General features: G+C 43.2%; 1 protein-coding gene across 18 annotated transcripts in view; it reads left to right on the plus strand.

The window, feature by feature from the left end:
- Nucleotides 1–13170, plus strand: part of DST (dystonin) — a 511627-nt gene extending 498457 nt beyond the window's left edge. For 8 of the 18 annotated variants that reach the window (XM_043450645.1, XM_043450644.1, XM_043450646.1 and 5 more), the window contains 9 exons: nt 492–646; nt 818–892; nt 1875–1892; nt 4759–4876; nt 5978–6049; nt 6977–7176; nt 7763–7873; nt 10594–10717; nt 11914–13170. In XM_043450645.1, coding sequence (XP_043306580.1) covers nt 492–646; nt 818–892; nt 1875–1892; nt 4759–4876; nt 5978–6049; nt 6977–7176; nt 7763–7873; nt 10594–10717; nt 11914–12176 — 1136 coding nt within the window. In that variant the 3' untranslated portion in view covers nt 12177–13170. The remainder of the gene's footprint in view (nt 1–491; nt 647–817; nt 893–1874; nt 1893–4758; nt 4877–5977; nt 6050–6976; nt 7177–7762; nt 7874–10593; nt 10718–11913) is intronic. The other 10 variants (XM_043450659.1, XM_043450654.1, XM_043450655.1 and 7 more) reach the window with 3 other exon arrangements.
- The last annotated feature ends 219 nt before the right edge of the window (nt 13171–13389 follow it).

A 13389-nucleotide genomic window follows, 5' to 3' on the forward strand; every position in this document is an offset into this window, starting at 1 on the left:
GAAATCTAAACAAAAAGTCAGACTCAGAGAAACATGGCAGGCAAGTGTTTGGCTGGGAGGTGGGGGAGAGGCTGGTACGAGGGTACAAATTTCCAGATATAAAATTAATAAGGCCTGAAGATCTAATGTATGACTATGGTTATATATATATATATATATATATAAAACATGTTTGATTATATATGTATAACATATTCTTATATACATATATATAACACACACACATACACATATATATTTATGTAACATGGTGACTATGATTGATAACATGTATAGATTGGAATTTGCTGAAAGAGTAAAATTTACTCTTACCAAAAAAAAAGTGCAAAAGATAAATATGTTAGGTGATGGATGTGTTAACTAGATGAGAGGAATCCCTCCACAGTGTACATATATCACATTAATATGGTTTCATCTTAAATACCTTGCAGTTTCATTTGTCAGTGATCCCTCACTAATGCTACTTACTATTGTTTTGAAACTGTTAAAAGAGTTCCCTACCAGCCGCCTGGAGATGAGTGCGGTTGCAGATATCTTCGACAGAGATGGAGACGGGTACATTGACTACTATGAATTTGTGGCTGCCCTTCACCCAAATAAGGATGCATACAAACCCGTCACTGATGCCGACAAAATCGAAGATGAGGTATTGCTTGCCCTTGTACTGCATGCAGTGGTCACCTCGTGTTCCGCCCGGATACCCTGCACAATTGATGCTGCTGCTTTATTTCCACATTTCGTTGTTACATAACGGTTTTAAGGGTGCCACGATGTGATATTAACCTTAGAGTGACTATTTTATCGTTGCTTCTGGCAGGTGACAAGGCAGGTAGCTAAATGCAAGTGTGCAAAACGATTCCAGGTTGAGCAGATTGGAGACAACAAATACAGGGTGAGTTTCCAAAACAGCCGCAAGGTCTACTTAAAGGACGAGTGGAATGTGATCTGTATTGCTTCCCAGGAGTGCTAATGACTTATTTTTACCATCTGTCAAAGGGTATTGGTATGTGAAATTCCAGGTTTTGTAACTTTAAATGATACAAAGATAGCTTGTTATATATTAGGACATATCTTTGATAAGTACAAGATGTCCATTCAAGGAGAAAAATATTCACAGGAAAATACATCTTGTATATTTAGGTTGCTTCATATTACTTCATAATCTATTTTATTATGATCAGAGGTAAGTTGTCATACTTTCAGTAACAAAACTATTCCAAGCTAGGAAGCGAGCGAAGTTAAAATGTTGACTTGTTTTTATAAATGTGAGAAAGAGGCAGTGTTGTCCTCTGATGCAGACATTTTTTAAAAATTGAAATCTCAATAACTCAGTTTACCTTCTTTCAAAACAATTACTTGAAAGCACTTGTGACTTAGTCACACTTTCTCTATCGTTTTTTTTCCCTCTTTTTTTGGAACATCTCTTATTTGTAGTAGCTAGATAGGAAATGTGCTGGGTTTCCCTCCTATAGTCTGTTACTTAGAAATGAAACAGTATTCATTTTGTTTTTGTATTTCCGCATTGAAAAATATTCATCTATTGGGCTTGCCAAAAAGTTTGCTCACGTTTTTCCGTATGATGGCACGGGAAAACCCAAATGAACTTTTTAGCCAACCCAGTAGACGTTTGAATTCTTACCTTAAGTTTGAAACCCAAAGACTTTCCAAAAAACTTGCATAGAAAATTTTCTGATTATTTGGTTTGAAGTTGGGAAAAATGGGTACCTGCACATCTCTAAACTAGATACTATATCCAGAATCCCAAAGTGTGAGAGAGAGAGTGTGAGAGTGTGTGTGTGTTTTCTGGAGTCATATGAAAAGTTTCCTATTGAACTAATTGTGTCTTTCTTCCATTTTTCATTTTTTTTTATCAGTTCTTCCTGGGAAATCAGGTATAAACCAGTGGAATGTATTCTCAAGTTCCGAATGGTTTTTTTTTTTTTTAACTTTAATTCATAGTCATTAAAGCTTGCCCTGGCCAATCTTCCCCATGCTGCCCCCCTAGCTACTACATTGTTGGTTGGCGTGGTGTTTCTGTCAACGCTGTAAGCGTCCTTGATCCAGGACGCCTTTTTGCTTTGTGTCTCTGAGGAGATTACCTTCAAGCAAACCAGATAATCAGTTGTGGTTTGGCTAGGCACGGTGTGGCAAGTGCGTTTTCAGTCCTGTCTTTGGTGATCCCGCTCCCGCCTGCCATAGGCAGCTAGCTACTCCTCACAGCACAGACTTGACTGTTCAGTCTCCGGGCGGGCTTGCTGGTGCTGGGCCGTGAGGAGGAGGCGGTTCTGAGCAGGGCATGGGAATGGGGCCAGCCTCTGGCAGTGACCCGGGAGGACAGCTCAGCGTGGGCAGCACGGTACCCGGCCTCGGGGATGGTTTTCCCCAGAGCAGCCGTCATCCGTGTGCCCTGGTTCATCGAGTTAGGGCTTTGCAGCCCGAGTAGAAAGTCGTCCTGCCGGTCTTAAATGATACGAACCCCTGTGAGGAACTGTTTCTCTTGTGACTTGCACGAAATCCTAGCCGTACTTTAGGCCATTTTGACCTCAGATTTAAGTCAGAATAGACTGCCCAAGATAAGAATTTTAGAACTAAAGACAAGAGAAATCATATTTTGATTTAAACAAGGAGAGTTTTTTTTTTTTTTAACTCTGTGCTTTTGCAAACAGTCGTGCTATTTGTGATACCTGGCCATTTGTGTGTGCTATTGCTTCAGTGGTGTCTGACTCTATGCCACCTCGTAGACGACAGCCCACCAGGCCCCTCTGTCCAGGGGATTCTCCCGGCAAGAATACGGGAGTGGATTGCCATCCCCTCCTCCAGAATATCTGACCATATCTGTAGATATTACTCTGCTCCTCGGTTTCTAAGTTGGATTAAATCTTAAGTTTCATATTACCAAGTATCATTTACTGCAAGGAAATTATTTTTTCAAATAAAATTTTTAAGTCATTTTGAATAGATGTTTTGAAACCTTCCATTAGTTTGCATAAGAAGTTACTTTCCCTTTCTTGTTATTTTCTAAGTTAGTAATTGTGACAGCATGTTTTACTTTTGGAAAGGATGAAATGACCCAAAAGGTTTAAGTCTCTGAAAACACAAACAACAACATTATGTATTTTTTCTTTCAAGTTAGCTGTTGAAAAAATCAGGGAAATTCTAAAGACAATAGTACCTGTGAGAATGCCATCTCAAAATTTAAACTTATTCATATTTATTATGATGGAAATAAATTGAAATATCATCTCTATAAAATAAATATTTTACATTATTTATATGTGATATAAATATTTATCTTTATCCTTAAAGCTTGTTTTCAATGTAATCTTGGACCAAAAGTGTATGGTCTGATTATCTGGTTCCTTAAGGGTAATTTTCTTTGAATCCCCTCCTTCCCTTTGCTTATTAGCAGCACCAGATTTTTTCTAACAAATTAAATATGTATTTTGATTTTTAAATTTTAATTTACAATTCACGAGCAGGTTCAATTACAGGAGAGTTGAAATCTCAAGGCTTAAAAACCATTTTAGAAAAAGCGATGTAAAAAGGTTTGCTGTGACTGTCTGAGTCCCACTGGTACATTTTACATGCTTTCTGGCTCCTTCTGAGTTTCAGGGTCTGGGATGGTTGGCTTTGTTCTAGTGTTCCCTTCCTGAAACTCAGTGTTAAAATTTATGAAAAGCAACAAATTGTTGCTGTTTCAGGTTTTTCTATTTATCTTTCAGGAGCCCAGACAAATAGTCACAATTGTATGTTCCCTGCCTTAAAAAGAAGCTCTTTATGTCAACTTGACTGTTGATTTTACTATGGTATCTGCCAGGTTGGCAACCGTGAAATTCAGTCTGGTGGTTTTTGTAAGTTGGTCATGAGCTTGTTAGAAATGATTTAAGGGTAGAAAATCATTTCTCATGGGCTTTCATAGTAAATAAACCTTATGATCAGAAACTGCCTGCAGCCTAGGTGTGTATTCAAGAGTTGAAGAATTTGTAGCATATCTGAGTGATCGGAGATCCACTGAGAGAGCAGGAAAAGACAAGTGCTTCTCAGTGTCAGCAATTTTGATGCATACAGCTTTAAAGAAAGCCTTTTAGATTTGAAAGCTGTATCATTCCTCATGTGTCAGTGTCTGTCCAAATATGACAGTAATCTAAAATGGCATGTTAATCCGGCCTTTACAAGTTAGCCTACCAGATAATTAGTGATGCAGAAATTTTATTTAACTGTAAAATTTTCATTAGTCATGATCATTTACTGTCTCTTTCTCTAAGTCAGAACTGCTTAGAGAAAGCAGATGAGTTTATGAAGATTTCTGCCACAGATTTCCAACAGCTTTAGGTGTAAGAGGAGGTTTTCCTGAAGAATCAGAGTTTATTAAATTTTCTTTAGGATCATGTTGCCTCCTGGAAGCAACAGGAGACGGATCAGTGCTTATTTTCATGACTGTGTTTAATCTCTAGAAACATTTTTCAATTACTTCCTTACTAATGTTGCTTCTGTCATAAGAGAGAAAAATCATTTTTAGAAGAAAGCTTCAGGATTACACGTGATAACCTTCATCATCTTTTTTCACACTGTTTCCTCTGGGCTAAATCAGCATGCAGCCGTCTAACGCAGATCATGACAAACCCCTCTCTCTGAGATTTTACTAATCGCTGCGAACTAAGCAGGAAGTTAGAGTTGGTTGCTTATAGCAGATCGCACTTCCTGCCGTGGTTGAGACTTACCCTGGACATTAGAGGGTCTTCTCTCTTCCTCCCCCAGTTTGGAGACTCGCAGCAGCTCCGGCTCGTCCGAATCCTGCGCAGCACCGTGATGGTTCGCGTTGGAGGTGGATGGATGGCGCTCGACGAGTTCCTGGTGAAGAACGACCCTTGCCGGGGTAAGGAGGCGCTTACCATCAGGGTAGTAGCCCTGTGCAAGTCTGTCCATCTTGTGTTATTTTCCAGCATCAAAACCATACTGGGGTGTACACCCGAAACTATCATAATATTGTTAATCAACTCCAATATATAAAGTAAAACGCTTTTTAAAAGTTAGCTAAAAATAACTTACTGAGGCTTATTTTGGTCATATGTTATCGGGTTGGCTAAAAAGTTTGCTTGGGTTTGCCCATAAGACATTATGGAAAAACCCAAACGAACTTCTTAGCGAGCCCAGAACAACAGTGAATGTTCACATTGGTCTGTCAGCCTGAAGTTCCCAAAGAACTTGGGGCAGTCATGTAAAATGTGTTCCTCTCTCTCTTTTTTTTCCCCCACTTCTCCTGGATAACTAGGAGACTGGGAGATGGCAAACACTAGAATGTATTTTTCTGTATGAGACACCCCCCCATCTGCAGTTTTCAAAATGAGCAATTCTGCCAGCTAAGGACAGGATTTCCTCTGTCATTGAAAAGCAAAGTAAGAGGAGAGAAAATTGAGTGATGAAGATTGAAGATACTGTACAGAAGAAGTTTGAAAGCGAAAAGTTATTCTGAAATTAGGGAGAGGTGAGGAAGGCAGTATTGAAAAACTTTTAAAATAATAAGCTCCTGATGTGACTCTGAATTTTGAAGTTCTAGATCAGCGCCCTAAGAACGTGCACACACGCTGCACCGTAGCTCTCGGGTTCAGGCAGCCAGTCCGCTGGCCTCCCTGCTAGGCCACCGCGGGTGATTACACCTAAAGGAGTGAAGTAAAAGCAAATGCGCCCTTTTGTTTTGTATTTTGGAAGCAGTGCAGTCTAAGGTAGTACAGCTCCATTTATGAAACAAGGGAGAAGGCAGAGTGCTCTGTGTGGTTGCCTGAGAAAGGCAAAGCCCGGGGCAGAGTCTTCCAGGTGCATTTTTCCTCCCGAGTCAGCCTGTGCCTGCTTCTCTTCTTCTAAACCATGCACTAAAGGCCCGACCTGAGCGACCTTGGCGTAGTCAACCACTGTGCTGTTTCTTCTTCTGCTAACAGTTCTCTTGAATGTGATTGGTATCCTGTGTCATTTCTTCTAGTTCATCATCATGGGAGTAAAATGTTACGCTCGGAATCAAACTCTTCAATCACTACTACTCAGCCTACTATAGGTTGGCGACCCCTCTCTTTGCCTCACCCCTCTGGCCTCTCCTCTTTCCTCCTTGACATTCTTGCTTTCGTCGTTTGTTTTCAAATAACGCGCTTCATCAGTCACGTATGGCTTAACTCACATCCAACTGAGCTGGTGCTTCCAAATTGAAACTCTCGACATTGGACGCCATTCCAGTGTTGCAGACGCAGGGGTTGTGTCCGCGATCACACAGGCCAACGCCCTGCACGCGAGGTTCTGGCGGCACCTCTTGCGCATGCACATGTGTTGGTCTGCGTGTTGAATCACGGATGACCTCCCAGATCCTGCAGTCTGGCGTTTGTTATTTTGCATGTTGTAAAACCAGGTTTTTAAGGCATAAAATAAAAATACCAGCCGCCTTCTTGAAAGTCAAAAACCCGAAAGTTTATGTGTTGTCATCATGATGAATAACCCATCTCTCATTCTGTATAACTGTTCAATTAATCCTGATGGTGCCATATTGGTCTCAATCTCCTGACCTCAATAGAGCCTACAAAAGCCACAGTCCCTGCCTCCCCGGTCCCCTTGGGGTGGGGATGGCACAGGGAAACACTGCAGGCATCAGTAGCGGGTGGATTAACAGTATTTGAGCATGAGCTTGTCATTTTCATGCTGACTCTCTCTTTAATAGTGGTTCCTCTTGCTGGTGTCTAGTGTTAGAATAAACACACTTTTATTTTTTTCTTCCCCCAACTTACTTGTATCCAAAAGGAATGCATTGTAAAGGAATGCATTTGACTTTTTGTGATGCTGAGTTGGAGTTGGCATGGCAAAAAGGTGTTCTTGCAATCCTCCACGTGGTCTGTGGTGCCGGTGGCGATCTTCCCCTCACATGACTGAAGCCCTCTTTTTTTTTTTTCCCCTTCCTCTCCTGTGTGTGCGCCTTGTCGCGTGTTCCACCATCCAGCTAAAGGAAGGACGAACATGGAACTGCGGGAGAAGTTCATCTTGGCAGATGGAACCACTCAGGGCATGGCTGCCTTCCGGCCGCGGGGCCGGAGGTCCAGGCCCTCGTCCCGGGCGGCCTCGCCCAACCGGTCCACGTCCGTGTCCAGCCAGGCCGGCCAGGCCGCCTCCCCGCAAGTCCCCGCCAGCAGCACACCCAAGGTAGGACGCGTTTTCTCCTCCTCTGCACTCCCAGTCCAGAGCAGCAGTCCCCGCCTCTGGGATCTAATGTCCGATGTTCTGTGGTGAAGCTGCTGTAATAACAAATAGGAATAAAGTACGCAGTTCATGCAATGCTCTTGAATCATCCCCAAACCAGTGCCTGGTGCCAGATTGCTGGTTGGGGAGTGCTGTGCCAGAGCATGCTTTCCAATGTTTGGGGTTCCTAGAATTTGTAGGACCAGCTTTCTCCAGATGTGTCCCTTATCACAATATGGATGATGCAGGATTAAATATATATGTGTGTGTGTGTATATATATATATATATTTTTTTTTTTTTTTTGTATGCCTTTGCCTTATGGCCCATATAGAGACAATCTGTTCGGAGACTTTGATACCTTTTAGACTGGTTTTTCTTTTTAAAGCTTCATTCATGTTTTTGGTGTGTATAATTTGCCATCAGACCTTTCCATTTGTTTTTAATGATGATCATTCTTACTGCAAAATGAGTGGCTGTGAATCTCTCTTTCCATGGCTTTGCTTTTTATCCACCGTCCTTCACGTTTGATTTGCCATTGTTCCATACAGATTCTCCATCCTTTAACACGCAATTACGGTAAACCCTGGTTGACAAACAGCAAGGTGTCAACTCCCTGTAAACCAGCTGAGTGCCCTGACTTTCCCGTGTCATCTCCAGAGGTATCGTAAGGCCCCAGAGTCCAGCCTAACAGCTGCCTTTAACTGAAACAATCACCTACTAATCCTGCCTCACCTTATAACTGCACTGTTGATAATACTGTGTCTTTTTGAAGACTTCTGTGTAATAAGTCTCAACCCAGCATTTCCAGGCAGACACGAGAGTAAGGGGTCAACAGAAAAGACGGCTTGTAGCTCCTTAACCTTGCCACCACTGCGGGCTCTTGACCTCTTTTGCTTTTTGTTCTCCTGCTCATCCTTAATTTTGCTTTCCTCCCCTGGGAGAGTGAAGTACAGGAGATATACCCAGACCTGAGTCCAGTTTCTTTTCAAGCTGATGGTGTCCTTCTGCTTCTAGACAGAATTTCAGCAAGAGATACTGTAATCCTTTTTAGGAGAGAGTGAAAGGCAGTGTCATTTGCAAGAGAATCACTTAAAAGAATGTGGATTGAGTTTTCTCTCTGGGCAAGGTCCTTCTGACTGTCTGGTATGTTTATTTCTGTCCAAGAACACTGGGTGGTTGAGACATAAGCCTTTTAGTCATCAGTGCAGGGGGTCAGGGGCTCAGGCAGGCACAAAATTATCTCTCATGCTCAAAAGGTGTGTCTTTATTAGACTTAGTGCTTTTTAGTCAGTATGCTCTTTTTTAAATACATGCTCTATGGGGATAAGATATTTAGGTGATATAAAATTTGCCAAGATTAGCTCCTGTATCAGATCATTTATGTTCAACTGGAAGTCAACTGTATGTCTTTTAAAGAAACTTCTCTGTAAAATGATAAACATATGCACATATTTGACCAGAATCACAAGAATTGGGTGGGGGAGAATCTCTAAATAACTGTCCCTGAAACCAAGGAGGCATTTCATATTAAAGACAAGGACTTTTGGATGCAAGTAACTTGGTACCTCTCGAAAGCCTTTTATGCTTTTCCAAAACTCTTTCTTACGTATTATTTGAACCCTCACACCCATAATGAGAGGCTGGCAGAGGAAATGTCATTGCCCTCCTGAGATCGAAATGATGGAAATGGAAATTGCTGATGGCTGTAGACTCGGGGCACAAACCCGTCCTCATCCCCCAGCCCCTTGTCCCTCTCCCTTCCCCCGAGTGAGCGATGTGATTTAGTATCATAGGTTCTGTCTCAAGGTGTCACTTCTGATGGATCTGTTGTGACCAGAACTGAAAGCAGTGGTGGGAACCTTATGTGAGACGTTTGTTTTACACTTGATCTTAGCCAAAAGGCCGAGAAGCGGTGAGACATTTGTTTTAAACATTTAGGGCTGTGCTACTCCGTTAGTTCAAGTTTGTAAACAGTGGAAACCCCCCCAAATTACCAAAGTCTTTAGGTAATAGAACACTAGGTGTGATTTCAGGTAGCCTCATGAGACAAAACAGCAGTATCCTTCCATGGAGGGGTCTCTCAGAGGACGGGGTAGCTTTGTGACCATAAATGCAGCACATCAAGGCACCTGATGAGTGCTTCTGGTGTTCCGTGGGAAGGGGCTGTCACCTCGCATAGTATGTCTCATCACCTGCAAGTCCTCACTCTCTCTTGGGTTGCTGAGATTCTAAGGTAGGGATTTAGCTGGAGCAGAGCTGTCAGAGTTCATTTGGGCAAGTTACTGCCCTCCTCAGGCCCTCCTTTTTCATGATTGTGAAAAAGTGATTAGGTAAGTGTGAGGATTGATTGTGGTTAGATGTGTGATAATATTTTGAACACTCAAGTAATCTATGTATATGAACTCTATTTACATTCTATGCTAAGATGTACAGAGAGAATATGTAAATGAACTATGAATATCAGTAATATTAATAAATTGTAAGTCTGATGTATCAGGTCTTACATATGCTTTATTAAGCATTTAAAAGTATTTGATAAAGGAAAATTAATTTTAAAAAGCACATATAATTATATAGATTTATTTCCTCTAAACAGCTCCGTGACTGTGAGCTCATTGAGGAATGCAATATCCTTATACTTCTCAGGAGATTTGTTTTTTCTTTTTTTAACTTTGGGAGAATTTTCAAAAGGTTGTAGTGATGAAGAAAAAGTGCAATGATTTTAGACTTAGAATAAAAATTTCATAGTTGTGATTGCTTGAATGCTTGTAAGAATTTTAAGAGAATCATCCCAAAAGGTTGCCTAGGTATCTTGTGTGTAAGGACCATAGAAGGTGATGGGGCCAAGAGATAAAAGTGACGTCTTACAGATTAATAAAATGTCACTTTGGGGGGCCATTTTGTTTGTTTAAATGATGGCTGTCTAAGCATTTCTTTTTTCTTTCTGTTCTGTTTATTTCTGACTTGGTCCCTAAAAGCCTTGCAAGCAGCAGATAATCCAAACACAATTTTTCAGAGCCCCATCTTCTCTATGTACCATGCAATCACCATCCTCGTTTTCTGGCTGAACTCTGAACTCTGTGATATTCACTGACTATCTGGAGAGATACTAACACACTCACAGTTTGTTGCCTGGGGTAATCTCCATTTTCATATCTTCTCTCCAACATGGACTCACCTCCTTTAGAGGGTTCCCTCTGAATTCAGGGAGAGAACAAGCAGTTAGTAGGTGGGAACCCAGGGCCTTGTTTAACCGATGGGCTCTCCCCTCCACCTCCCAAGTGTCAGCGGAGGGTTCCCACAGCCTGCGAAGCGGTGTCGGTGGAGGATCGTGGGACAAAGGCCGTGTCTGAAATGTCTTTTCCCTGATTAACCACAGGGGACGCCGATACAGGGAAGTAAACTCCGACTTCCGGGGTACTTGTCGGGGAAAGGCTTCCACTCCGGGGAGGACAGTGGCTTAATCACCACCGCAGCTGCCAGAGTGCGCACCCAGTTTGCCGGTGAGTCTGGGGTGTCTCCCCCCTGATGTGATCTAAAGGTGAGAGCCCCATTTCTTCCTAGTCAGGGAAGACACACTGATGCTGCTGCGTGCTTCTGAAACGACAGGTGGTCCCAGCCATCCATTTAAGGTAGGGGATCAATGGGCCAGGGGAATAAAGGGACTCAAAAAATCCCTTTCAGAAAGTACCAGAGAAAGATGAGAGAGTGACTGTGGAATCAAAGAAAAGCTGCAACAGGATCTACCCCTTCAGGCCAGAAGGTCAGGCCTCCTTAGCTGCTCGATAATTGTGCTGGGCTCTGTTTTGGGTGGTTGGAAAATCCCAGCCACTCTGGTTCTGACCCCAGGTTCCTGAGCACAGCAAGCCTCAGTTCAGTTGCTCAGTCGTGTCCACTCTTTGTGACCCCATGAACCACAGCACGCCAGGCCTCCCTGTCCATCACCACCTCCCGGAGTTTACACAAACTCATGTTCATCAAGTCGGGGATGCCATCCAACCATCTCATCCTCTGTCGTCCCCTTCTCCTCCTGCCCTCAATCTTTCCCAGCATCAGGGTTTTCCCAGTGAGTCAGCTCTTCGCATCAGGTGGCCAAAGTATTGGAGTTTCAGCTTCAGCATCAGTCCTTCCAATGAACACCCAGGACTGATCTCCTTTAGGATGGGCTAGTTGGATTTCCTCCTGGTTCAAGGGACTCTCAAGAGTCTTTTCCAACACCACAGTTCAAAAGCATCAATTCTTCGGTGCTCAGCTTTCTTTATAGCAAGGCTGAAGCATCTTTAAACTTCCAGTTTTTTGCCTTCCGTCCCCTCTGCTTGAATTCCTTATCCGCGGGTAGAACGTGCACCGCGTGCATGCTCTGCGTGTGCACTGCACACTTCCCGAGGGCAGACCTGCCGCGCTTCGGAAAACACAGTGTCCAGTTCAGTACGTCTCATCCGTCCATCTGTGTCCAGTCAGTGGACTTCCCTTTTAGGTGGGTTGGCCCCCCACCTCCACTTCGTGTGTGTACCCAGCTTTTTGTACATTTCATCCACTTAAGGGTCGCAGCAAGGCCATAAAACCCACAGGTATTGCCTGAGCACCTCCTGGGTGTCCAGCAGACTAGCTGAGAGTGAATGTGGTGTTGAGCTTCTAGAACCGGTGGCAGTGGGACGCAGGCGGTAGGATGACCTGTCTCCGCCCTCTCTCTCCTCAGATCCCAGGAGGACCCCGAGCCGACCCGGGAGCCGAGCCGGCAGCAAAGCCGGCAGCCGGGCCAGCAGCCGCCGCGGCAGTGACGCCTCGGACTTCGACATCTCGGAGATCCAGTCCGCGTGCTCCGACGTGGAGACTGTCCCCCCGACACACAGGCCTACGCCCCGAGCAGGTTCTCGGCCGCCTGGAGCCAAGCCTTCCAAAATCCCCACGCCCCAGAGGAAATCACCTGCCAGCAAATTGGACAAGTCCTCCAAGAGATAGTGCAGTTGGTTCCACCGTGGCCCTTCCTGAAGCCTTTACTATTTAAGTCTGAAAGATGTAACATATGATGTAGAGATTATTGTGAAATATTGCAAGAGGTGAGTTTAAAAATTCTGCAGATGGCCTTATCTGTGTATTTGTCTTTTTCTTTCCTCTGTGTGATTTTGGGTCGGATAGTCTGGGGTTGGACTCACACCCTCTGTGAGGCGGGAGAGAGAGTTTGACAGGCACAGAGGTTCCTACACTGAGCACACAGTACCTGAAGGTAAGTCCCCAGCCTCCCGACAGCCAGCCCTCCACTGGGAGCTCACATGAAGGATACCTCATGACACTTCCCTGCTTCTCTGCAAGCCCCGAAAAGCCAAAAGACACCCCCGGGGATCCATTCCGAGACCATGTCAGTGTAAACTGCAAGATGGGGGGCAGAAAGACAGACACACCCACCACGGTTCTTATCCTCCTACCTGACAGAGAACTCACAGAAAATTCCTTTCCGCGCCGCCCGTGCTCTGAGATTCCCAGACTCTTGTGCGTTTCTGTGCCCGTGGCTTCGCCCGAGGCCAGAGGCCACCTGGACCTGAGACCTAGTACCCTGTAAGAGTATCATCATAAAGTGCATTCATCTAAATGTGAGGTTTTCTTTTGCTTGAGTGGACAGTAGCACCTGTACCATTGAACTCATTTTGTATCGAAGCAAGTTTGCTTGCAGAAAAGCTATGAAATAAAATATGTCCCTTAACTACATTGCTATGGAATTAATTTTTTTCCCCAGGGAAAAAAAAAATCAGTGTATTTTTTTATGAGCAAATATCCATTTGGAGTGACCAAAAGAGACTTAAAAATGGGTTTATTTTGATTTTCTCATCTGAAATAATCATGTTCTGGTATTATATCTATATTTAATAAATATATACCTTTTAATTTATTATGTATACTCACATACTATAGAAAGATGATATTATAGTATGCATTTAATAAAACATATTCACTTGAACATATGGAATAACTGATTCTTTAAAGTGAATTTTTTCCATTTATTTGTTTTAAATAAATGTTATATGGATGATATCTCTTTAGTAACAGTGTGATAGGCTAAGTTTGGGGGACAGAAACACGAGGATATAATATATAATGAGCAAATGATAAAAAAACATTCACCAGTCATTCTCCTTTTAATTCAGTAAGTACCAACCATGTGCCAGCCACTGTTGGT

The sequence above is a fragment of the Cervus canadensis genome, chromosome 28 (assembly GCF_019320065.1).
Source record: "Cervus canadensis isolate Bull #8, Minnesota chromosome 28, ASM1932006v1, whole genome shotgun sequence".
Classification (NCBI taxonomy): Eukaryota; Metazoa; Chordata; class Mammalia; order Artiodactyla; family Cervidae; genus Cervus; species Cervus canadensis.